General features: G+C 46.0%; 1 protein-coding gene across 1 annotated transcript in view; it reads right to left on the reverse strand.

The window, feature by feature from the left end:
• Positions 1–24,265: 24,265 nt before the first annotated feature.
• BATF3 (basic leucine zipper ATF-like transcription factor 3) overlaps positions 24,266–26,014 on the reverse strand; it is a 14,298-nt gene continuing 12,549 nt past the window's right edge. Inside the window, exon 3 of the mRNA XM_017525291.2 lies at positions 24,266–24,827. Coding sequence (XP_017380780.1) covers positions 24,639–24,827 — 189 coding nt within the window. The 3' untranslated portion in view covers positions 24,266–24,638. The remainder of the gene's footprint in view (positions 24,828–26,014) is intronic.

The following is a 26,014-nucleotide window of genomic DNA, read 5'->3' on the forward strand; positions in this document are numbered from 1 at the left end:
GAGGCTGCTGAGTGGAGGAGGCTTCGGTGATTCAAAGGGCTCTCCATGCCTCCAAGGCAAAGCTGTGAAAACCATTAGCTGTGATTCAAGCCCAGCAGGCATAGAGCAAGCTTCAGTCGCCCTGGCTGCAGAGTTCACACCCTGAGCACGCATCCCCAACCAGCAGCCTTGCCTCCTACACCCAACTCCCCCATTGAGATCTGGTCTCAGACCTGCCACATTGTCCACGTTGGGTAAGTGTATGGGGTGGAAGCTCCCAGCAGGCAAGGATTTTGACTCACTCACCTGTGTACCCCCATGGAGAGGCTCACAGTAGGTGCTTAGTAAATACCAAATGGAGGAAAATGGAGTTATTTGGTATTTGTTCTGGTCTGAGTGTTTGTGCCCCCCCTGCCCCCCGCACCAACCACTCATATGTTGAGATCCTAACCCCAACATAATGGTATTAGGAGATGAGGCCTGTTTGAGGTGATTACCTCCCAATGATAGGCCATTGGGAGGTGATTATGGTGGGGCACTCTTGAATGGAATTAGTGTCCCTATAAAACAGGCCCAAGAGGGACCTGTCACCCTTTCTACCATATGAGGACACAGCAAGAAGGCAGTTCTCACCAGACACTGAATCTGTTAGTGCCTTGATTGTGGACTTCCCAGCCTCTAGAATAGCAAGCAATAAGTGTCCGCTGTGTCTAAGCCACCCAGTCTCCAGTACTTTGCTACAGCAGCATGGATGAACTAAGACACTGCTCATTAGGTGCCAGCAACCTTAACACAGAGATGTCACTCAAGCCAAACAGTAGTTTTGAAAGGCAAGTCCTCCTATGCCTATTTTTGCTGATGAGGAAACTAACACAAAGAAGTTAAGAGATTTCCTAATGACCACCCAGTATTTTGGTAGCAGAGACCTGGTGTTGGTTCAAATCAGGTTTTGCTCTTACGGCCATGTTCATTCCACCAACCATAAAAACCCAAACTATCTGGGTTCTGGAGGAGGAAACTGGAGGAGAGAATCCTGACTTTCCAGAGTCCACCCAGGTTTAGTGCTCTTCCCTTCCTTCACCCCACTTAGGAGAGGCAAAGGAGGCGCTGAGTAGGGAAGGATGGCGGCTCCTCCCACATCTCCAAGTGACTCGATACTGAGGCCTCTCAGATACCCAGGATGTGGGAGAAGGAGACTCCTCCTGAGACCTAGAGGGCCTGGGTGAGGACTGATTGTCAAGAGTGAGCCTCTAGTCTACCCCAGGCCCTGATGGCCTCGTCCTTCTGCTGGGAGCCGTGCTCTGAAAGGACCAAGCGTTCAGTGGATGAGAAGAGAGAGCCAGTGAGCCTGGCAAGGATAAACCAATCCGCACTTGACCCCAAAGCAGCGTGAGCTGGTTAAGAGAGTGAGCTTGGCCAGGAAATTCAGTCAAGACAGAAATTCTCAGAAGACAGTGGCTGAAGCAGACTGACATCAGCCCAGCTGGCTTCCATGAGCATGTAGAGGTGTCTGAGACGTACTCCAAAGGACCCAGCCGGGGTCAGCGGATTCCAACTGAGGCTATGCTCTGCCTTCCAGAGCTTTGTGCCTGTAAGCAAGTCACTCACCTGTTAATCGAGATCATGATGCACTTCACAAGATTGTTATGAGCGTTGAAAGAGATGGGGCATGTGAGTGAATCTCTACCCAACAAAGTATGTGGAAGAAATAGAAAAAGGCATTCAACTAACTTTTGTTAAATTAAGCTGTTCTTATATCTGGCTAGATGTGGGTTTTATAGTTTTACTTGACTGGATTTGGGTATATTTTCCCATATGTTCTCATATTCTCTTTTGATTTGTACATGGGTGTGTGGGGAATGACAACCAAAATTCATTAAAGGTCTAGTATGTGCTAGGTTAGTCCTCAAAGTCTGATTCCTGGACAGATTGCGCCAACATCCCCCAAGATGCAAATTAGAAACACAAACAAATTATTGAGCCACATCACACAGTCCTACTGATTCAGAACCTTGAGGTGGGGCCAGCAACTCATGTTTTAGTAAATCCTCAGGTGATCCCGATGCACTCAACCACCATGCTAAGTGTTTTACAGGAATAAGCTCATTTAATTCCATGAAAGCCTAAAGAAGCGGGAAGTCTAATAATATCCCTGATTTACAGATGACAAACATGGGGTTAGGAGAGGTTAATGGCCTGTCCAGGTCCTACCCCGGTTTGGGAGCCTCAAGTCTGTGTACCCCACTCCACTGCCCTCTCCCCTCACTACCTGGATGCCTCCCAGAAGTAAGACGCTTTTGTTCCAAGAGGGCTTCCTATAGGCAGAAGTGGGGGCAGGAGTCATTAGGACACAGGCACATTCTCCTGGGCTGATGGTAGAATAGACAGCTATTTTTACTAGGTTTGCAAGACCAGCTGGATTGTTACCATCTATGGAAATAGGCAAACATCTAGCACTAGGACTGTCCCATTCTTGGGCTGGAGCTCAGAAGGCATCACTATGAGGTTTGAATAGTCCAGAACACCTACCATCTGCTAAGCATGAGCTTCTGCAACATTGACATCTGTTGTAACCACTGATGATGATGTCGCCATCAATGATGAATTGCCTTCCTGCTACTTGAAGGCACTGTGCTAGAGGCTTTATAAAAATGTTCTCCTCCTGGTGTTATGCCCTTTAACAGATGAGACCATTGATGCCCAGAGAGGCGCGAGGACAACAGCTAATAAGCAATGGGGCAGGGTTCTGGCCTGCATACCCGAAGGATGATTTCTTCATTATGCTATCCTTTGAGAAGCCGGGAGAGAGCAGGGGAGATCGGCGGGGGCTCGCAGCAAAAGGACAAGGCCAGCAGGGTCTGGGGTAGAACTGGAGGCCCACTCTTGACAATCAGTCCTTACCCAGAAGCACAGACCCAGGCAAATCTGGTCCCAGCACCCGTGCCCCCTTCCCCTCCTGGCTCCATGACGCTGGAGAAATCCCCCTGGAACTCACTGCGGGCCGGCGGGCACCTGCCACTGATGGGGAGAACGCCGGGTTCCTATGTGCGCGAGGGCCCAAGGCAGACCTGCCAGCAGCCACGAGATGGCGCTGCGACCCAGGCGACTCCGGGCCCTGCCGCCACCGTCTCCGAGGCTGCCCCGCGGAAGACCCAAGCGTCAGTTGGTGGAGGACGCTCTCCCACTCCCCACCGAGATCGCGGTTCCCTCCCTCCTCCTTCCTCGCCCCCTGGCCCTGCGAAAAGTGGAGGCCGTACCAGGGAGCTCTAGGCCCAAGGGCTGGCTGGGACTCCCCAGCGACTCCCAGGCAGCCCGGGGGCAGCTGCTTCTCCCCTCCCCGGCCCTCCCTTCCTCTTTCCCTGGGCTCCTCCCCAGCCCGGCCAGCCAGTCCTGGCCCGCTGCCCTCCCACAGCACAAATGAAGCAGGATCACAGCTCGCAGACTTAACGACTACGCAACTAAACATCAAACAGGAGCTCTTGGTTCCCACGCCTGTAATCCCAGCACTTAGGGAGGCAGAGGCGGGCGGATCACGAGGTCAGGAGATCGGGACCAGCCAGACCAACATGGTGAAATCCTGTCTTTACTAAAAGACAAAAAAATTAGCCAAGCATAGTGGTGCGCGCCTGCAGTCCCTGCTACTGCGGAGGCTGAGGCAGGAGAATCGCTTGAACCCGGGAGGCGGAGGTTGCAGTGAGTCAAGCCGAAATCGCGCCACTGCACTCCAGCCTGTCGACAGAAAGAGACTACGTCTAAAAAACAAAACAAAACAAAAAAAACATCCCTCTGCTTGAAAACTCAGCCATCGAAGTTCCAGAGTCCTGTCCCATCACTTAATGCATGGGTGCACGCACATGCACTTGGAGAGGTAGAATTTTGAGTTGAAAATCTGGATCTACCATGAAAAACTGTGACACCAAGCAAGTTCTTTAAGTCTCTTTTAGCTTCAATTTTCTCATCCATAAAGTGGAAATAATACTAGTTATCGCTTTATAGGCTGTTGGAAAAATTAAATATATCTTTCCAATTTTAGTAGTGTATGTGATGCTGAGGCTAGCACTGGAAAAATTAAATATATCTAAACCATTTAGAGGTGCTTTGACACATAGTAAATACTCAGTAAATATTTCTTTTCCTCTGACACTTATGATATGTATCCATCATGTGGCATTCAATGCAGGCAGCCTTGTGTTTTTGGCTAATTTCTCCTGTAGGACTTCCCACCCCCAAGGGCCGTGTCTTGCATATCTCTGTGCTCAGGAACACCCAGCACAGGCCCTGGCCTGGTGCATGGTAATCAGAGTGGCCGCAGTGACCATCGCAAACTGCAGGCTCTGGCTCCGTTCTGCCTCCCTCCTGTCTTCTCTCGGGCGCTGGCTTCATGCGCAGCCCTGCTGGTGCAGTTACCAAGTGTCGTCTCCTCCACTTCTCTGCTTTGGGGTGGTGGTGCCCAGCATTGAGTGGTGAGAGCGGTAGCCTTTTGCTCTCTGCTAGGCCAGGGAGCCCCGTCTGAGAGAGTGAGGGGGCCAGGGTGGAGGGGGCATGGTGCTTGTTTTGTGTCTGAGAGAGAGTGTTCCACATAAAGCCTGCTTGAGCAGAAAAGAACCCGGCCCCGGCAACTTAGCCTTGACCCAGGCTCATATGGTGTGGAGCCCTTGCTTCCCCCGTGATTGGTCAAAAGCTTAACAAGTCAGTTTGTAGAGGTCTGGGTCCAGGGGTTCTTTGGGGTTTTTATTTGTGTCTTTCCTGACTTTTCTGAGAGTCAGGTCTTTCCTCTGCATCTCTGTCTTGCCCCGCAGTTCCCCAGTGCACAATCCTTCCATGTGTGTTGACTGACTGCCTGACACTTTGGCTCTGATGACTTTACCAAGTTGGCTCTCAGTCAGATTTTCTTTTTAATTTTTGAGACAGGGTCTCACTCTGTTGCCTGGCTGGAGTGCAGTGGCATAATCATGGCTCACTGCAGCCTCGAATTCTGGAGCTCAAGCGATCCTCCCACCTCGGACCTGCCACCACACCTGGCTGATTTTTATTTTATATTTTAGAGATGGGGATCTCATTATGTTGCCTGGAGCTGGTCTCAAACTCCTGGGCTCAATCAATCCTCCCTCCTAGGCCTCCCAAAGTGCTGGTATTACAGGCGTGAGCCAACACACCTGGCCTCAATCAGATCTTTAACCATCTAATTTATTCAATACTGTCAGAGGGCCCCCTGCTGAAGCTGTTCATAGATCGCTCTGATATCATTAAAAAGCTAATCACATATGCAAATGAAGTGTTGGAGGCGTGAGGGTGGCTTGGGGTAGAAAGTGCTTCTGGTTCATCTAGGAAGGCTTCCTGGTGGGGGAAGGGGAGGGGCTGAAGCCGATATTGAAAAGCTTGCAGTTTGATACAATGGGGGTCGGGTGGGGTGTGGTTTTAGGCCATAATCCTCCCTTTCCTGGTGCAGGTCCTCACATGAGTCATTCCAGAGTTCCCCTGCTGGTCACTGGGAACATTCTAGTATGTGACATCTCTCTGGCAACAAGCTGAGTTCCTGGAAAACATCAATCACAGAGAGACAGTCCACCACCTCTACCCTCGTAACTCTTCCTTAGAAATCCTACCTGTCTGCAGCTGGGAATGAATGGAATGAAGGTCAAGGATGAAGTAATAACCAAATATTGGGTTTCGGGTACCCTGGTAACTATCTGGTTTCCAGTTAGGGTTCCTTGGTGACATCTTCTTTCTGGGGGAAGACAGAGCGAAATGAGAGTGTGAGTTGAGCCTGGGGGAAAGGATCATCCCGAGATGTCTGAGGGCTCAAGGGCACCAGGATATCTTGCTCAGCTGGCAGAGTGGGGCTGACATAGCAGCAGCTCCCTGGAGCCCTCGGCCTTCCTGTGTCCCTCTGACACTTTGAGTGGGGACTCTGAACCACTGTCTCTGATTCATTTACTGTGAACTCATCAAGTTGCTGCTTGGCAAGAGTCCGTGGATGTCTCGGAAAGCTCTTGGTTTGGTTTCATTTGTTCCTTGCAGTGCTTTTCCTTTGAAATAGGAAGTCTGTGTTTGCCAAAAATAAGTTGAAAAGCTAGATTTGATATTGGATCAGAGCATAAAAAGAAATCAAGAAGATATTATCATTTGTGTTTCTCTATTTTTAACTTGGCAATACAGGCAAGTCATAGCTGACATTTCATCCTGCGAATTGGGTGCTAATATTATCTCCATTTACAAACGAGAAAACTAAAGAAGAAGTTAAGTAAATTGCCCAAGTCCACGTAGCTGGCAAAGTGGCAGCCTTACATGCACAGTAGCATCGTCAAGGGCCCATCATGCTTTTAAGGGCTTATGTAAATATTTTAATTTCTTCTAAAATCAGAAGAAAAGTGACCTTGATGTTGAAAGAGAATGTTTTAATATATAATATTTAATGTATTTGTCTTTTTTTTTTTTTTTTGACACAGATTCTCGCACTGTCGCCCAGGCTGGAGTGCAATGGCATGATCTCTGCTCACTGCAACCTCTGCTTCCCGGGTCAAGCAATTCTCCTGCCTCAGCCTCCCAAGTAGCTGAGATTACAGGTGCCTGTCACCACACCCAGCTGATCTTTTGTATTTTTAGTAGAGATGGGGTTTCATTATGTTGGCCAGGTTGGTCTTGAACTCCTAACCTTGTGATCCACCCACCTTGGCCTCCCAAAGTGCTAAGATTAAAAGAGTGAGCCACCGCACCTAGCCTGTATTTGTCTTTCTACCAACACAGTCACATAAATTTTAACTCTTTCAGAAGCAGGCACCATCTTGAGAACCAGGGAGAATGAAAGAGAGAATGGAAGGAGCAGTGGTCGGGTGTCCACGGCCCTCAGCAGGGCTGACCACTGTGTGAAAGTGGCGCAGATGCCGTGTCGGCCCCTCGCCGAGGGAACTAAGTCCACACCCTAAGATAGAGCAGACTGTATTTAATAAAGTGCCACTGGGTTTGGACTAGGTAGATCACATAGAGGCTTCACGAAGGAGCTGGGATTGAAGGAGAGGGTTAAACGGAAAGGAAAGGATGGGAAAGTAGAGACAATCTGAGGAATGGAGAATTCCCTGGATGGGGGAAGACCAGGGGTAGCTGAGGTAGAGGTTACATTGATTATTAGTTACAGTTCAGTTTCTAAACTACTTTTGAATTGTATTCTGTTTGTATTTCACATTGAAGATCTGCATCTAGCTGTTACTTGTTTTCATTCTGTCAGTGGTAACTAAAGCTCAGTTGTTGCTTAAACTCACAAATGATGGTCTTCTGTGATAGAAAGGTAAACAGGACTTTTGTTTTTGTTCATTTTGTTATTTCCTCTTAGAGGTTAACTAATATTCATTCTTTAGCAGTTAATGTCTACCAATAATTAGGAAATTGTCCAAAAGGTCATAGGAAACCAACTCACTTCCTTATTTTCACATCAAAATGATATACCAAACATTGCAGTGTGGTTTCCATGGAGCAGACTCATGGTTTACAAACAGTGCTCCTCAGAGCTAGGACTTGGTGAAGACGCCTTAGGGGACAAGGGGTCAGGCAGGGCAGGCAGAGGGTGGCCAGCGGGTGAGCAGGGGGTGGGTGCTAAAGTCCTTTTCCCTGCTTTAACCTGATCAAGCTGCTTATATATATTAGGGGTTCTAGAAAATATTTAATTTTTAAAAGGGGAATCCTCTGAAAATAAAATTGGAAAACCACTGCTATAAAAACTTGAAGAAAGTTAAATAAGAACTCTAGAAATGAGGTGGTTTATTTCTTTATTCTCTGCCTATTCCAGGAATAACCTAAGATGGCTAATACAAATATTAATACATATAATTCAGCAAGATTTTTTTTTTAGCAAAGCAGAAATGGAAAGAAGGTAAAATGGCGGTAGGAGAAGTCAAACAGCCCCAGGGCAAGGTTCATGCACCAATGTACCCAAGGAGGAGCCGGCACAGGCTGGAGTTGGCAGGTGTGGTTCACAAAAGGATCACGAAGACACAAGCCACCCTCCCTCTGCAGGATGAGGAGATGGTGGCCTGAGCAGGGCCCTGAGATCTGTGGAAGCTGCTAGGATATTAGTGAGAGTGCTTGGGAAGTTTGGTTGACTTTGCACAAGTGCGTCCTTCTCCATTCCAGACACCATCTTTGTCCTTTCCTTCTCTAAAGACGCATAGACCACGGCAAGTGAAGGTCTCTGCCTGCCCACCCGGTGGTCCTCAGTCCTCTGCCCACACATCCTTCACACACTACCTTACACACCCTAGTCACCCCGCATCAAAAATTATCCAAAGCCAAATTTTCACATCCAAGGATCTCACTAAATGAGAATGGCTAACATTTGTCTTGGGTTTTCTCTGGGCCAGGTACCATTTCTCTGAGGTCATACATTCAGCCCTCCCTGTCTGTGGGTTCAACCAACTGTGATACATGATACTTTTAAAAAACCAAATGTCTGTACTGAATATCTACAGGCATTCCTTCTTGTTATTATTCCCTAAACAATACAGTATAACAACTATTTACATATCGTTTGTATTGTATTAGGAATCATAAGTAGTCTGGAGTTGATTTAAAGTATATGGGAGGGTGTGCATAAGTTAATACAAATACTAAGCCATTTTATATCAAGGACCTGGGCATCTTTGGATTTTGATGTCCATGGAGCCTGCTAGGTAAATTACTGTGTGGTTTCTCCCCGAGTCATCAGGGCAGGGATGAGGCTGGAGGAGCGGGGTTTTCCTGCCAGTATTTGGGTTCCCTTTATCCAAAGAAACCAACCCCCAGAAAATACTGAGAGACAACTATATGTGTTAACACACACCATCCCTATGAGGTAGGTACTCTTATCATCCCCATTTAACAGATCAGGAAACAGAGGCACAAAGAGGTTAAACAACTTGCTCAAAGTTATACACCTCGTGACAGAGGCGAGATTTGAACACAGTTTTGTTCAAATGCTAGAATGAAACATTCCTAGAACTCTAGGAACTCTAGGTGCTCTTTCTACTCTCCCACGGAGCCCCAATTTCCCAACTCGTTACAGCCTGCTGGTTGCGGGGTGGGAACTTACGCTGTCCCTGAGGCTGTGGTCCCAGGTTTTACCCTCAAGTGAGCTACCCAGTCAGACCTTGGCCTGTCCTGTTTGGGGGTCACAGATGGCATCTGGCAGTCTGTCCAGCCATTCGTTGATATTGCAGATCCCAAGGAAAACCCAAAGTTTCAAGGAGTGAGAGAGCTCAAGGCAGGCTTTTCTCACAATGAAAAAGGCAGCAAAGAAGTAGAATATGCAAGACAGAATCTTGGTTGCTCCATGGTTTCATCTTATTAATAATAATTAATATTATGACACATACCACTTAGAGCCAGATACTGTTCTAGGCATTTTACATTCATGATCTTATTTAATCCTCAAAACAACTGAGCAAGGGAGGTATTACTAGTTTCACTGTACCAGGAGGAAATTGAGACCTCAAGGGCACAGTGAATTCATCTCTGCTTTTCCCCAGGCTGTAGCTCCTAAGTTTTCCACGTGGTCACCACCTTGTGCCCTCCACACCCATTTGCACAGAAGCTCCTTCATAAGGGTTCTCAGGATCTGTCTTTTCTTCTGCTCCTGCCTGTCAGTTCCTCAAAAGCCAAGGCTGTGCTCACTAGTTCTCTTCGCATTCTTCCTCTCTAACTCCAAGAGCCCACATAAAGCTCTTGGTAAGGTAGACCCTTGTTAGATGCTGCGACTTCACAGCTATGATGACATCAGCAGCTGGCATCGCTGGTGGAAATGCAGAAATGGGGTAACAGCCAACAACAGAGTTCCCTGATCCTTCTTCACTCCCCACAACTCCTTACTTGCATACATATGCATAAAGGATGAATCTGCCTAAACACCCTAGAAAAATGCCTACCCTTGAGCAGCCAAGCCTCAGCCATGTAAATCATCACGCAGATGAGGTAGGCCTGGTTGCCAGAGTCATTTGCATGGCACTCTCACACCCAAAGAAAACCCAAATACTGGCAGGAAAACCCCACTCCTCCAGTCTTATCCCTGCCCTGATGACTCAGGGAGAAAACACACAGTAATTTACCTAGCAGGCGAGGATCAGCCTCTTCACTTCTCTGGCCACACTCTTTACCCACCTCGCCCCCGCACAGGCAGGGGGGCGTGATAATAAGTGGGCTCCTACCAGCTGTCTTTGCAGAGCAGCGAAAATGATTGCTCAGCCTTGTTCAGGAAAACACGCTCGCCAACCCTGACTAAGTCTTGGGCATGTGGCGCATGGGAAGGAAACTGGTGTCAGGCCTGGCTCACGTCTTAGAAAAGTGTCATTTGTCTGGACAGTGCACAGACTTTGTAACAACTCAGTGATGGGGCCAAAGCTTACTTTTGTGCCATTTATGAGGGAACTAATTTATAAGCAAAGGAACTCAACTATTTGCTCATTTATTCAATGTATACATAAGAATACAATAAAGGAGAGCTTTTAAAAAAAACAAAACCCTAAAAATGGCTGTTACTAGGCTGGGCGTGGTGGCTCATGCCTGTAATCTCAGCACTTTGGGAGGCCGAGGCGGGAGGATCACCTGAGGTCAGGAGTTCAAGACCAGCCTGGCCAACATGGTGAAACCACATCTCCAGTTTTGTATTGAAAAAATACAAAAACTAGCCGGGCATGGTGGTTTGTACCTGTGGTCCCAGCTACCTAGGAAACTGAGGTGGGAGGATTGCTTGAGCCAGGAAGTTGAAGCTGCAGTGATTCGTGTTCATCCCTCTGGGAGAGAATTCAGCATTTTCAAGTTGTTTCAAGGGTCTTGAGTTTAGTTTAAAAAAAATAAAAAATAAAAAAAACAGGCCTAGAAATTTCAAATCAGGCTTGTCTCTTCATTGAGGTAGATTCACAGAACTCCCTTCTTGTCAACTTTTGTCACTCCATGCAATGAAAATACATAGCTTTCAAAAAAAATAAAATGAAAATGGCATTTGTGATTTACAATTTTTAAATAATTTACTTCTTTAAATTTTCAGAATATACCTCAATTATTCTGAATGAATGAGATAACCCAAAAGAATGCTTTTATAAAGTAACTTTGGCTTTGGAATGTATTACGTGGGATGTATTTGTAAGTCCTCTACATTCAAAGTTTGGTCTATAGACCAAGAGCATTGGCATCACCTGGAAGTTTGATTGACATGCAGAATCTTCAGTTCCTGATTCTTCTAGGCCAGGTGCTGCAATTTAGCAAGATATCCAGGTGCTTTCAATGCACACTGAAGTTCAAGAAGCACCTGTTGGATATTGTCTTCATGGGCAGTGACTTGACTTTCAGAGTTTTTGCTTTGCTCCCAGTGATGCTAGAAGGGCTGGCTCTCTCTGATCAAGTGGCAGTGTTCTGACGACAGCTGGTACTAGACCTTGTTGGGATTTGGCCTCAAGAACAGATCAGTGTGTGGGTTCACACACCACGACCTCGGCAGCTGGCCTCCACATCAGGAGGAGCAACAAGGCCGTTTCTTGAGCTACCTGTTGGATAACCCTTTCTTGACTTCAGGGGAAGAAGGAAGGTCTCATGAATCCCTTTACAATCTTCTCCTGTCTCCACTCTTTTATATCCTCAGTGTAACTGAGAGGTTTCAATAGTCAGGTAACCAGTCTTCAACTTCTGTAGTAAGTTTTTTATACAGCCTAGCACTTCCTTTAGAAAGTAGCATCTATTATAACTTGGTAGCTGAGTCAAAACTTCATTACATCTTGTGGCATGTATAATAGAAAAAAGAACTGGGAAAACCCTAAATGTTTGCCAATTATTGGTTCAATAAATTATAGGACATCCACATAATACTCTAATATCATAGCATATTATGCAGTAGTTAAAAAGAATAGGGCCTGTCTCGATGTGTGAGAAAGTAAATGCTATCTTCCCTCCCTATCCACAGGGGGCTGGTTCAAGAACAATGCAAGAGTACCAAAATCTGAAAGTGCTCAGTCCCTTATATAAAATGGTATATACTATTTGTATATAACCTATGCACATCCTCCATATACTTTAAATCATCTCTAGATTACTTATAATACCCAATACAATGTAAATGCTATGTAGTGGTTGTTATACTATATTGGTTATTTTTTGTATTATTTATTGTTATATTGGATTTTTAAAATATTATCTATTCACAGTTCGTTGAATCCACAGATGTGGAATTCTCAGATACAGAAGGCCAACTGTATCTATTACTTCATTTATGCCTGAAAGAAGAGGAAAAGATCTTCATATATATCTTTATGTGCACAGAATATTGCTGGTTGTATATCTTAGAACCTGGAATATCCACTGCTTCTAAGTTATGGGTCTTTTTTAAAAAAACAGAATCTCACTCTGTTGCCCAGGGTGGCATGCAGGGGCACGAACACGGATTGCTGCAGCTTCAACTTCCTGGGCTGAAGCAATCCTCCCACCTCAGCCTCCTAGGTAGCTGAGACCCCAGGTACACATCACCATGCATGGCTAGTTTTTGTATTTTTTGTAGAGATGTGGTTTCACCATGTTGGCCGGGCTGGTCTTGAACTCCCGGACTCGAGCGATCTGCCCGCACTGGCCTCCCAAAGTGCTGGGATTACAGGTGTAAGCCACCAAGTAAAGGGTCTTAAAGGCTGGAGCTGGGGGAAGAATTACTTTCACTGTGTATTATTTGGTACTTTTGATTTTTTTTTTACTGTCTGTATATATTACATTTTAAATTCCCAAAGGATTATATAGTCATTTAAAAATTATGGTTATGAAGATTAATATAGCAGTGTGGAAAATTTTATGATGTAAAGTGAGAAAAGCAAGGGACAGTAGTCAGCATATGCATTTCAATTTCAGCTATGTAAAGATAAGCAAATAAAAAGACTTGAAAAATGAACAAAATGTAAGAGTAGCTATGTTACAGCATTGGGATTTTCCATAGTTATAAAAATTAACATTATTGAGGTATGGTTTATGTGCAAAAATGCATCTATTTTAAGTATGCATTTGGAAGAACTTTGATAAACTTATAAACTTGTATAACCATCACCGCAGTCAAAACACAGAAGATTCTCGTTATCACAAAAAGTTTCCTGGTACTTTGTCTCATTCAGTCCTGGTCTGCAATCAATGATGAGTTTTCCGTCACTATGAATTAGAATCATATACTATGTACTCTTTTTGTGTCCTGCTTAGTACAATGTCACATCCATCCTCCCTTTCTTCCTTAGTAACTCAATCCTGGGCAACACCCCCAGCTGAGAGATTACACTTCCCAGCTTTCCTTGCAAATAGAGATAGTCATATGACAAAATGATGCCCAATGAAACATAAATAGAAAGGTCATGTGAGACTTCTGGAAAAGGCTCTGTAAAAGTGAGGAGTGGACACCCTTTTCTTTTTCTTCTCCTTTCTCTTGCTGTTGGCCTGGAATGTGGAGCTGATGGATGGAGTTCTGGCAACCATCTTGGAATAATGAAGTGACCTTAAGGATGAACAGAAAAAAAATGAGCCTGGGCCTTTAATGACACAGTGGAGTGGCCCTCCTAGCTAGGCTCCCTTCCTCTTAGTCTGCTTTTATATGAAAATCTATACAAACTTAAGCACAAATATTTTGGGTTTTTCTGTTGTTTGTTGCTAAAAGTAATTCTAATTGTTCCATGATCCTTCTAGCACTATTGAATTTTCAAATTATGTGGTTTTTTTAATCAAAAATTAAACTGTAATGTAAAAAATAAAACTTTATACTAAGATCTGACAAAAACACTTTAAGAAAAACATTACAGACCAATATCCTTCATGAACATAGACGCAAAAATTCTCAGCAAAATACTGGCAAATTAAATCTGCAATATGTAAAAAGAATATGCATAACCAAATGGAAGGTTGACTCAGCATTAAAAAATCAGTCAAAGTCTGTGGTCCCAGCTACTTGAGAGGCTGAGGCAGGAGGATCACTTGAGCCCAGGAGTATGAGGCTGTAGTTACTATGATCATACCTGTGAACTGCCACCGTATGCCAGCCCNAAAAAAAAAAAAAAATCAATCAATGTATTACAATGTATTAATAATTCTCCACAAAATAAAAGAGAAAATCAAATAATTATCTCAATTGATGCAGAAAAGGCATCTGATAAAATGAATATCCCTTTATGATAAAAATTCTCAGCAACTTAATAGATGGGAACTCCTTCAACTTGACAAAGGGCAAATCTGATGAAAACTACAGCTAACAACACCATTGTGAAAGACTGAATGCTTTCCCCTAAGACAGGAAACAATGAAAGGATAACTGCTCTTAACATATCTATGAAATACTGTGCTGCAGCCCCTAGCAATGTCTAAGGCAAGGAAAATAAATAAGAGTCATAAAGTTTGGAAAGAAAAGTAAAATTTTCTCTAATTACAGGTAACATGATTGTCTACATGAACAATCCTATGGTATCTTAAAAAAAATCCCAATCCTTCTAGAATTAATAAGTAAATTTAGCAAGGTTAAAGGCAATCAGGGTGATATACAAAAATAAATATACTAGCAACAAACGACTGAAAAATTAAAATTTTATAAATCCCATTTATCATAGCCTTGGAAAGCATGAAATATTTAGGAATACATTTAATGAATGATTTGTAAGACTTCTACGCTGAAGATTATAAAACACAACAGAGGCTGGGCATGGTGGCTCATGCCTGTCATCACAGAGCTTTGGGAGGCCAAGGCAGGCGGATCGCTTGAGCCCACAAATTCGACACCAGCTTGGGCAACAAGGTGAAACCCCATTTCTATAAAAGATAAAAAACCACCTGGGCGTGGTATGCTCGCCTGAAGACCTAGCTACTCAGGTGGCTGAAGCAACAGAATCACTTGAGCCTAGAGGATCATGCCACTGCACTCCATCCTCCCACTCCGTCTGGGTGGCAGAGCAAAACCTTGTCTCAAAAAAAAAAAAAAGCCACTGAGAAAAATTAAAGAATATTTAAATAAATGAATAGACGTATCACCAGATTCATGGAATGGAAGACTCACTATTAGCAGGATGTCAGTTCCCCCCACATTGATCTAAAGATTCAGTACAATCCTGTGTGGAAACAGCTGGAGTTTTTAGACATTGACAAGCTGATTTGGATATAAATTTACATGGGATTTTAAAAATAATACAATGAATCTAAAATAGAAAAAATAAGACCAGTATTTTGACAGAGACACACATGAGCTCCTACAATAGCATGGAGGAAGAAAGAGCGCTGATGAGGTGACTGAGGGAGGCTTCTCAAAGGAGATGCCATTGCACAGTGCCAGCATCTGGGTGTTCACGTAAGCCATCTGAATTCAGAAAACAAAACTCCCTGCTTGATCCTGGTTGAGAACTATGGGTTCACACAAGGTGGCCTGTGGGAACAGAGAAGGGAGAACAGATGGAAGACAGGATGGGTATGAACGCCAACTGGACTTGATGGAAGAGAAAAAAAATCCAATTAACTCTGGTTTCCAGCTTGGGAAGCTGGGTGGATAATGATTTAATATTCCAGGATTTGGGAAATGGAAAGCAGATTAGTTTTCTACATGGCGTGGGGGATGAGAGAGAGGTTGAGAGAAGCATGATGTCTACATGCCCCCCAGAGAGCTCAGAAACTCCGTCCCCGCAAGTGGGCCCCGGAGGGCAGAAAGCAGAGAGCTGGAGACAGGCTGACCCCAGCTGCCTTTTAGGTTTTTCCTCCATGAGGCAGACCCTGCTGCTGAGAAAGTTGTGCTCTGAGCACTAGTTGGACAGCTGCTAAATCTTAGGGCTGAGCTAATATAACGCAATCTTCCCCGTGCTTTGTTGTTTAGCATGAACTCTGTTAGTCCCTCGACAATTGTCCCCTGGTTTAGAATTCCAGAACAAATTTGACCAGTGGAGTCCCGTTCCAGGATTCTACTCACATTGTTCCACCGAAGAGATTTTAATAAAGGGATATTTCCAGGGAGGAGAGCCAGGTTAGGGAGCCGACCAGGGATGTGGAGGCACACAGGAGCTCTCCATAGCGGAAGCTATTACCGCATGGAGGCCAGAGGGGCAGAGGGAGAGGATGGTATTACTGGCCCAGTGGAGATGGGGGCTGTGGAGGAGGAGCTGGGCTCTGGAAGAATGTAGCCACTGCCAGGCCAAGCCTCTGAATCAAGGAGGTGCAGACAAAAAATACCCCATCATCGGGAGGTTATCTTTCCTTTCCCCTCAGTCTCCGACTGGTGCCCCCCACTGGCTAATGCCCATTGGAAGTCAGCGGTCAGGGAGCAGGAGCAAAGAAGGGTGGAGAATGGATCAGCCGTGTGGGGTCAGGAGCAAGCAAGATACCAACACAGCCACACTGGAACACAGCCAGTGTAAAAGCAGGGACATGGGTAACTCAGAGGAATGACAGAAAAACCATAGCACAGAAGTCAGGACACTCGGATCCCTGTCCTTGCCACACACGGGGCGTCCTGGGAGGCATGCTGCTGGCATCTTAGGCCTTGACTGCTTCGACCGCAAAATGAGTGGACCATTCAGTTGAGTGAGCTTTGTGGCCTTCCGCAGAGAGTCCCCTGACTCTGCTGTCAGTCAGCTGGCCCTCCCACCAAGCACAGACTGGGGCTCGACCCCAGGCAGACAGGAGCAGTGCTGGGCCAGGCGCGTGATGGGGAGGCTGGGGCCTGGTCAGCCTCTCAAACTCCAGCTGGTGCTCCTGTTTTCCAGCAAACCCATGGGGCATGCAGAGTCAACCAGGGACTTTTCTTAAACGTACTTTTCACGGTGGTGAGGTACATTCAAAAAGAAAGAGCGTATTCATCTCCAGAGAGCAGCAGCTTCACAGGCCCGTGTTGCTGTTGCTCCAAGTCCTGGTGCCCCCCGGCTCAGTTCCTGATAACTGAAGATGAAACTTGAACAGCAAAAGGGAAGTCTCCTGTCTCCTACAGGGTATCAAATCCTGTTTCTAGACGGTTTCGGTTCTTAAAGACACAGGATTCCATATTTTCTCACCCAATAAGCTGGAGGCAAAGACGCTTCAGTGACCACCAAGCACATTTGTGCAGCCCTGGGTGAAATGGGGCGCACAGCAGAGCCTTTCTGAAATCCAGGTCTGAAAGCGGGTGCCGATATTTTTTAAATGCGTCATCTTTTTCCTTATTAATGTGAAGAATTGGTCCAGGTAAGTGCACAGGTTTGCTCAGTCAGCTCTGGGTTCCAGAGGGCCTCTTAGTTTTCTGCAATTTTCTACCTTCCTGGTTTCTAGAGGGGTCAGACACCTCACAGGAGCACATGCTACCGTTTTCGTTTGGAGGTGGGAAGGGCCTACTCACACTGGCCTCAAGGTCACTCACAGGTCAACCTCAGGGAGTTGCCCATGATAGGTCCCTGGCCTGAGGACAGACAGAGACTGGGATCTCGCTGCCTTCAAAGTGCTTGTTCACAAATACAGGTTCGAATATGTGTTCTGCAGTTTATTTAAAGAGCAAAGGATAAAGGAGGAAAGCAAGAAAGACAAAGAGAAAAATAAGAAACAGAAAAGATGGAACGGATGGTTAGTAAGGGTTCCCAAGCATGTGGAAATAATAAAGAAAGGAGGTGATGCGTCCACTGTGGAAGAGGAGAGGGAAACGCTACCACAAAGATTTTGCTGAGGCCCAAGTCGTTTTCTCACTGAAGTCAGACACCAGACACTGGAAGAGGTGGATAAAAGATGCTTGTGGCATCCTTCACATCAGGACCCATTTGTTTACTCCTTTACTTAAATAAACAACAATATGGCTGGGTGAGGTGTCTCACGCTGGTAATCCCAGCACTTTGGGAGGCTGAGGTGAGTGGATCACCTGAGGTCAAGAGTTCAAGACCAGCCTGACCAACATAGTAAAACCCTGTCTTTACTAAAAGTACAAAAATTAGTGGTTGCACGCACCTGTAATCTGAGCTACTTGGGAGGCTGAGGCAGGAGAATCGCTTGAACCCAGATGGTGGAGGTTGCAGTGAGCTGAGATCATGCCACTGCACTCCATCCTTGGCAACAGAGCAAGACTCTGTCTCAAAAATATATATATATATATAAAGGATGTGTGCTGTGATTCTGAGTCAAGGGAAGCACATGCGAAAAGCTTCTCTCAAAGTTGTCAGAGATCACTGAAGTCTTCTGAGGAGCTATGTCTAACCTGTGCCCTAAAGGTGCCTAGGAGTTAGAGAGAAATGAAAGGGAAGAATAGCAGATATGAGGACCTGATTCAGGATAAGGCCGCCCATGACAGCAGAACAGGTGAGGTGACCCAGGAACTCGCCACTCCTTGGAAATTACACAGTCGATACATGCCCTGGCTTTCTCAGTGTTTCTGTGCATGCGGAGTAAATAACATCTTCTGAAAACACTAGCTTCATTTGACACTGATTAAAAATTTTTTTTAAAAAGGCAAAATTATGCTATTATTTATATATGAAATATACAGGTGTTAAGACTTTTATTTATCGAAAATCATTAATCAATGAGGGAGCCAAGCGGTTGTAACTAGTTCAAAAGATAATCTGAAAAAACAGGCATGTTTCCAGACTTGGAATATCAAAGTGAATGGGCAAATGGAGGCAAACTGGTCTTTCCGAGGAAGAGTGAGGAGGAAAAGAAATTGCTCTTCTAAGGGCAGGACATAATTTGCATGTCTATAGATAATGTTTTTGCATTGTTACAATCAGCTACAATTGACAGAGTTGTCAAAGCTCAGAGATGCTGCAGGACGATTACTGTGTCAGATAACCTGAGGGCTGTCCTCTAGACAATGCATAGTTTTCTCTTGCACATTTTCCCTACGTGGCCAAATTCTCTTCCTTTTTGTCTCCTCTGGCCAGGACTACGGGTGATTTGTGTACCTAACTCCTCCATGCACATGCAATAAATGAAGTAATCCTAAGCAAATATTAAGGACTTACGTGGTAATGATGTAGAACAGATAGAAATGTGATAACTATATTTACAGCATTTAAATGAAATTAAACAACTGAAGAGATTTGTGTCCTGTGTTTATTTCTGTCTCACATCTCCACCGTCATCATCAATCTATTGTCACTTTTATCACTGGTATTACAAGGCCTTTCTTAAGCAACGTCTTCACTGATTTGTGGGAACTCCATATTTACCACAGGCAAACTGATGTAGATGATGAATTATCTGAGCAAAGAAAGTACGTTATGTCCATGCTTCTAAATGGGGAAACAACCCTGAGAAATTCACATCACAAATATGAAAGTGATTTTGTAGTGGTTGCAGTAGGGGTGAGGGCTTAACTGGGATGAAGATGGCTAGGGAGGGAGTACCCATTCATTCAGTCAGTCACACAGAACTTTTTTTCTAATGCTTACCATGTGCTAGGCATGGCGCTAAGCAACCAGGCATATAGGAATGAGTACTGCTTCCAATCAATTATAATCTGTTGCTTACAATCTCAGTAGACATGTTCCCTGTTCAGACCAGATGGGGGAAAGCATTAGATTTCCTCTGATGAAAATGAGCCAGGTATAAAGGTGAGATTTTAGAAGTTGTATGATAAGGGTGCCCCTTAAGGTATATGTGGGTGGGGGAATGTGTCTTTCCCTTGTGTATCTTGTTTCCCCACAACACGCAGAATTCATTACTTGTTCATCAACAATGAATTCATCAACAATGAATGGCACATAACCATTCATTGTCTGAACAATAATTTGTAAATTAATAATAACGAATCATTAATCATTATTTTAATTATTTTTATATTATAGTTATTTTTATAAAAATTATTAGTTTATTGAAATAGGATTATTATTTATGATCTGCATAAATTAATATTTAATTGTTTATAATTAATAATATTTACAATTAGCATAAATAATTTATTCCTAATAAAGATTTCATATTCCATATTGTTAGAGCGAATTTGCAAATTAGCTGTAACAAATTAAAGAACTGCTGGGAGGTACTTTCGCTTATTCTTTCTACCCTCAGCCTCGGGTTGCTGGCTGCCACTGGTGTTTCTCAAACTTTCTCTCTCAATTTCAAAAAGTACTGCCTGGTGAATTGAGCCTTCTGTGGGTTTGTGACATTCTGGAAGGTACTTTTTGGTCTTTAGCCTGAAGGAAAGCCTGAGGAAGCTCCGTGAAAGCTGAGGATGCTTGGAAAATGGTCCTTCCTCCCAAGCTTCTGGGCAACAGCAATGATGACACGTTGTCCAAGAACCTGTCACCCTCAAGTTCAGACAACACAGGGGCCAATTTCAGAGCACAGTAGAAGTTTATATCCTGCACAAGGCAACTGAAAACTTAAACCAGTTCCAGATGAGTCTTGACTTAGAAATCAACAGATAAGTAGCAGGTTATTAAGGGAAGTCAGGGAAGTTCCAGGGCTCATCTCTGGCCTTTCAGGATGGTGTGGTAGAATGCAAACATTGGACTCTCCCTTGCACTTTCCCTCAGGTCTGTGGTTAGATTCTGGGCTAGTAGACTTTGTTCTGATCTGTGATGATATTTCTGGTTTTCTTAAGAATATACCAGAAAAGGTTATGCTAGAACACCCAAGAGAGCAGGTGATGTGTTTCAAGGGTCCATTTGTCCTGAACACAGCCTTGGACTTAGGGTTCAAGCCCTTTAAGCATACCACGCCAAGTGCACCACCACTGCTAAATACAAACTTTTGATGTGGGTCATGCTAATGGTGAGGGTGTCCACGGTGATGGTGTTGACCACACCTATCTTCTTTGTCCCAGTTAGATAAGGTGGGACACTTTCATCAAGATGGTCCATTTCCAGATGGGTCCTCCAGAAAAGTTCCCATGACTCCAAGCATACGAGAGTTTCCAGAGATTGGGGCCTTGGTTGGCCACACCCTCAAACCTCAAATTATGCAGCATTATGGTGGCGTGGGGGAACTTCCCCCAGCACACCCTCCTGTGGATTTGGCAAACCCTCCCCTGGAGAAGGGATGGCTTAGGTTCAGAGAACAAGGATCCGCATTCCCTCTTTCCCTTTTCCATCCCTCTTTCCTTCCCTTCCTTTTCTCCTTTCTCCTCTCCATTCTTGCTTTCTTTTTGCTCCCTGGTTCACTTTTACAAGCCTCCTTCCTGCAGCACGATGACCCTGCCAGGACCTCCTGGGCCTCCAGGGAGGGAGGGAAGGGGTCTCACTGATAGCTGGGGCCTCCTTTTTTTTTTTTTTCTAGTTCTTGCTGGGGCAAAGCCCACAGCCCTGTGTCAGTAAATACCCCCGTCGGGGGCAGAGACCCTAGCATTGATGGGAAAGAAGAGAGGGGCTTTTGGGATTCTCACTTTCCTGTCTGTGAGAGTCATCATTCTTAACCAAGATTTGGGGCCAAAATTGGGTCCTGATTACTGAATGGAAACCCCAAGGTTCAAGGCTGGCTGGTGCAATACAGGGTGGGATTGCGGACAGGAAGTGGTGTGGCTATGTGGGTGTGAAGGAAGGACTTCCTCCCTCTCTGATACTTTCTTTGCTGAGGGGGCCTTTCTCAGGCTGTCTTCCTTCCCCAAGCCCAGCAGGCAGCTGTTCTGAGACTTGAGATGCAGATGCCCAGCACAAGGCCTGGTGCCAGCGGCAGTGTGAATAGAACCATGCAAATCCAGTCCTCAGCGGCCTGTCTACTTCTCTAGTCCCTCCTGGAAGAATACAACACTTTCTCAGGCTTATAGTCTCCAGAATTTTTACTTTTTCAGGCATGAGTAGGCCCAGGGGACATTGGTTTTGAGGACTGTGGTCCCATTACAAGTTATCTCAGAGGGGCCTTGACCCCCAGCATCATGGGCTGCTTCGTTTTGGTTCCCTGCTTCCAAATTTATTGCTTTCCCATTGAAAGTGGAGGCAGTCTTGATCTCCCCAAAATACAAGCTCAACCTCCAGCTCAACACAGCAGCTAGGGAGAAAGATGCCTGAGTTCAGTGGCTAATTTGAATAAAGTTCTTGATCACAGATAAAGCAATTAACATATTGCAGCAAAGTGGCTGGATCTGGGAGATATTTAGGAGACAAAATCCACAGGACTTGGCAGATTAGCTTGGGAACACAGAAAAATCAATAGGTTTCTAGCCAGCTGGATGATGGACCTTTGATTAAACAGGTAAAAACAGATTGAGAAGCATGTTTGAGGGGAAGACAATGAGATCATGAGTGTATCCTGGGCCATGTTGAGTGGGATGCGCTGCGAGACATCCTCTGAGAGACACCTAACAGGCAGCTGAATGGATCCACAGGTCTGCCCCTTGGAGAGAGAGCTGAGCTCTGGGTACAGACGGGAAAGTTATCAGCATAGGGATAGCTGATGGCTGAGAAGAAGCAGGTAGAACAAAGAAGAAAGGTAAAGCCATTGTCATAGGCTGTTGGGAAGTAAAGGAAAAGAAGACTTGGGATGTGACCATTAGATTTAGTCACCAGAGCTTATTGGTGAACTCCAAGGAGGCAGTTCCAGTGAGGGGGTGGGAGCAAAGGCTCAATCTTCTGGTAGAGCCTGACAGACCAGTTCTTCCTCTCACTCAGCGCTTGACTAAATTTCATTTCCTGACCTCCCTTGTAGCTGGATGGGGGTAGGTGACTAAGTTCTGGACACTGAATCGTGGGGAAGTGATGCACTGTCACCTCTGGGACACAGTCCCTTGCCTCATACCCCATGGACCCTCTCCTACCTAGCCTCCCAGCCAGAGTAGAGGGGCTGGGGAACTGCAAGGCCTTGAGGGCTCACAGGAAATGGAAGCTAGGGGACTAACAAGGATGATGACATTAAGCCAGGGATCACATGAGGTCAGGCTGGACAGGGCTAAAGGATACTCAGGCCAATGAGGCCAGCGGGCCTGGGCACCCTGGGGTTTTCAGTGGAGTAGGGGAGCAGGCAGTAGAACAGCAATGGCCTTAAGGGTCGGAGCAGGTCAGCGGACAGTCAGGGCAGCCAGAGGAGTCCACATCCCTGGAGAACTTGGAAGTTCTGCGGGATCAGGGCAAGACTCCTGCAGGGCCATACATTCCTAGAGTTGAAAGTCAGCAGCTGCAAAGCTCCTACATGTGCCAGGCACACACTTTGTATGTTCCTACTCACAGCTGCAGAGACCCCTGGGACCTTGGCTCCAAGTCCACCATCACAGACTGGGTGCTCATCTGGACTGCGCGGATGGAAGGACTGACCACATTTACACACTAGCTGAGTCACACCCAGTTTACCTCCTTGTTGCATCAGCCTGACTGAATTCACAGAGGATCAGAAGGGAGACCACCTGAGGTCTCAGCCTGGTTCTGCTGCTCTCCCGCGGGGTACCTGGAGTAAGTCTCTTCCCCTCGCTGCACCTGAGCCCCTCCTCTGCAAAGTGGAGGGGTCAGAATGGATGATTTTAATGTCTCTTATACTAAAAACTTGAATCCTTCTTTCTGCCCCTCAACTCCCAGTAGGCATGAGCCCTGCTCCCCAACAGCAGCCTTCCAACACGTCTGACAAGGGCAAGTTTGCAGCCTTCAGCCTGTGAGCGTTAGAGACCAGGCAGGCCTCCAGAAGGAAGGGGAACCCTCCCTTGGAAAGGGGCGGGGGTTGTGAGGAGGAGCCAATAGTCAGCAAGTCCTTCACCCCTGGGAGGGGCGGCCTTCTATTTCTTTCTTGTTTCTTCTTTAACCATTTACATTTACAACCAAGTACTTTCCTTTCTGTTCCTATTTCTTGTTCCCTTTATGACAGAATGGCTCCACCCTCCAGAACCATCTCTCTTCCAGGGAAAAAGAGAATTGGAGGACGGGGAGTGTCTTCCCACTTGGTTTTCCTTGCTGGGGCCAGCTTCATCCTGGCTTGGTTCTGTTTTTCCTGAAAGACGAGAATTGGGTAGACAGGGCTTTTGAAAAGAAATTGGTCCTCTTCTCATCTAAACCAAATATCTGTTTAAATAAAGAGGCAAATTTCTCCACTCAATTGTGATTCAGACTAATCCAAAGTTCCTCCCCTATCCTATATCCCCCAAGAACTTATAGAACAAGACGGTGGCCTGGGAGTGGACGGTGCAGTTGAGAAAACCAACCTGGAATAGAAAATCTTCCATGCCAGTGCAGCATGGGTGTGAGAGCTGGCCAAGGTGGAAGGCTGTGCAAAGCATGACACGGGTCACACCCAGCATGCACCTCTGTGACCCAGCTGGGTCAAAGACTTCTGAAGGCCTAGAAGTGGCAACACAGCCCCCTAAAGCCACCTCTCCTGTCTGCCATGGATGTGGCTGTGGGAGAGCAGCCAGGCAGGGAGGTAAGCCCCATGAGCCACAGAACACCCTGAGCAGTCAGAAGATGACCTCTCCAGGAAGAGGAAGTGTATTGTGCCTCTAAATTCCAAGAACTGGAGAAAGGAGAGACAATAAGCATCTTTATTATCCAAATTCTAGAGGAATGGCTCTGCATAGCAGCAGAACCCACTAGCTGCCAGGGTGGATGAGAAGCCACTCCTGAGGGTGGCCTCCATGCTGGATCTGCACAAGGGCTCTGTGAGTCTGGCGCCTGTTGGACGTTGTGCTGAGCCCAGTCTGCAGGGGACACAGCTGGCTGGTCCTGGAGTGCCTAGGAAGAGGCCTGGCCACAGGTGCCCCCTATATACAATTGTGAAGGGAAACCCTTCCTTTCAGGTATGAAAACAACCAAGCCTCCTCGTTGGGCAGAGGAGTGTCCTCGGCTTCATCGGGGCAGGCAGCCGGCCACGGGGTCTGGCCGGGGAGGCACTGGCACAAAGTTCATGGGGCAGAGCAGCAGTGGGCACATCTTTTCGTGCTCCTTCAGTGCCTCTGTCAGGTGCTTCAGCTCCTCCGTCAGCTTCCCGATCTCTCTCCGCAGCATGGTGTTTTCTTGCTCCAGGCACTCATACTCCTGGGGGAGATAAAGAATGGGCAAAATCCTTTCTGAAATGGTGTTCCCTTCCTCTGTTCTCCCGCACCACGATGCTTGCCTCCTGCTCATGAAAACTGGCTCATTACGCATGTCCCTTCTACTGCTCAGATTTGTCCATCTGATGAGTGTCTCTTCCCTCTCACTGGGATGAAATGATTTATTGAGGTATCACTTAGATAAAACAAAATGTATCTATTTTAAGTACAATCCAATGAGTTTTGACAAATGTATACACCTGTGTTGATGAATAGACAGAACATTTCCATCACTCCAAAAAATTCCCTGATGCCCCTGTGCAGTTAGTCCCCACCCCAACTGCTGATGTGCTTTCTGAAGGTCTCCGCTGCGTTCATGGCTATATCCCCAGCACCTAGAACAGTACCTGGAACATAACAAATGTTTGTTGATTGCACTAACAAACGAATGAAACCATCCCTTGCCTTGGCTTCGCTCTAGCACTCACCTCCATCAGGGTTTATAGAGGTGTAGAACTGCAGGGGATCAGGGAGATCCCTTGGTCCAACCCACACAGTGTAGAAACTATCCGTATCCAACTTGTTCTGGGCACCTCTCCCCTCAATGGACGGACTCTGTCATTTCTGAGCTGCTGTACTAGAAAAATCCTGTGTGCTGGGTGTAATGGCTCATGCCTGTAATCTCAGCACTTTGGGAGGTCAAGGTGGGAGGATCACTTAAGGCCAGGAGTTTGAGAGGAGCCCAAGCAACAGTGAGACCCCATCTCTAATTTTTTTTAATTAGCCAGGCATGGTGATGCATATCTGTAGTCCCAGGGACTTGGAGGCTCCACCAGGAGGATTGCTTGAGCTCAGGATTTCTAGGCTGCAATAAGCCATGATCATAGCACTGCATTCCAGCCTCAGTAACAGAGAAAGATTCCAACTCAAAAAAAAAAAATAAATAAAAGAGCCGGGTGCGGTGGCTCACGCCTGTAATCCCACCACTTTGAGAGGCCGAGGCGGGCGGATCACGAGGTCAAGAGATCAAGACCATCCTGGCCAACATGGTGAAACCCCGTCTCTACTAAAAACACAAAAAAATTAGTTGGGCGTGGTGGCACGCGCCTGTAGTCCCAGCTACTCGGGAGGCTGAGGCAGGAGAATTGCTTGAACCTGGGAGGTGGATGTTGCAGTGAGTCGAGATCGAGT

The sequence above is a fragment of the Cebus imitator genome, unplaced genomic scaffold (assembly GCF_001604975.1).
Source record: "Cebus imitator isolate Cc_AM_T3 unplaced genomic scaffold, Cebus_imitator-1.0 Scaffold38, whole genome shotgun sequence".
Taxonomy (NCBI): Eukaryota; Metazoa; Chordata; class Mammalia; order Primates; family Cebidae; genus Cebus; species Cebus imitator.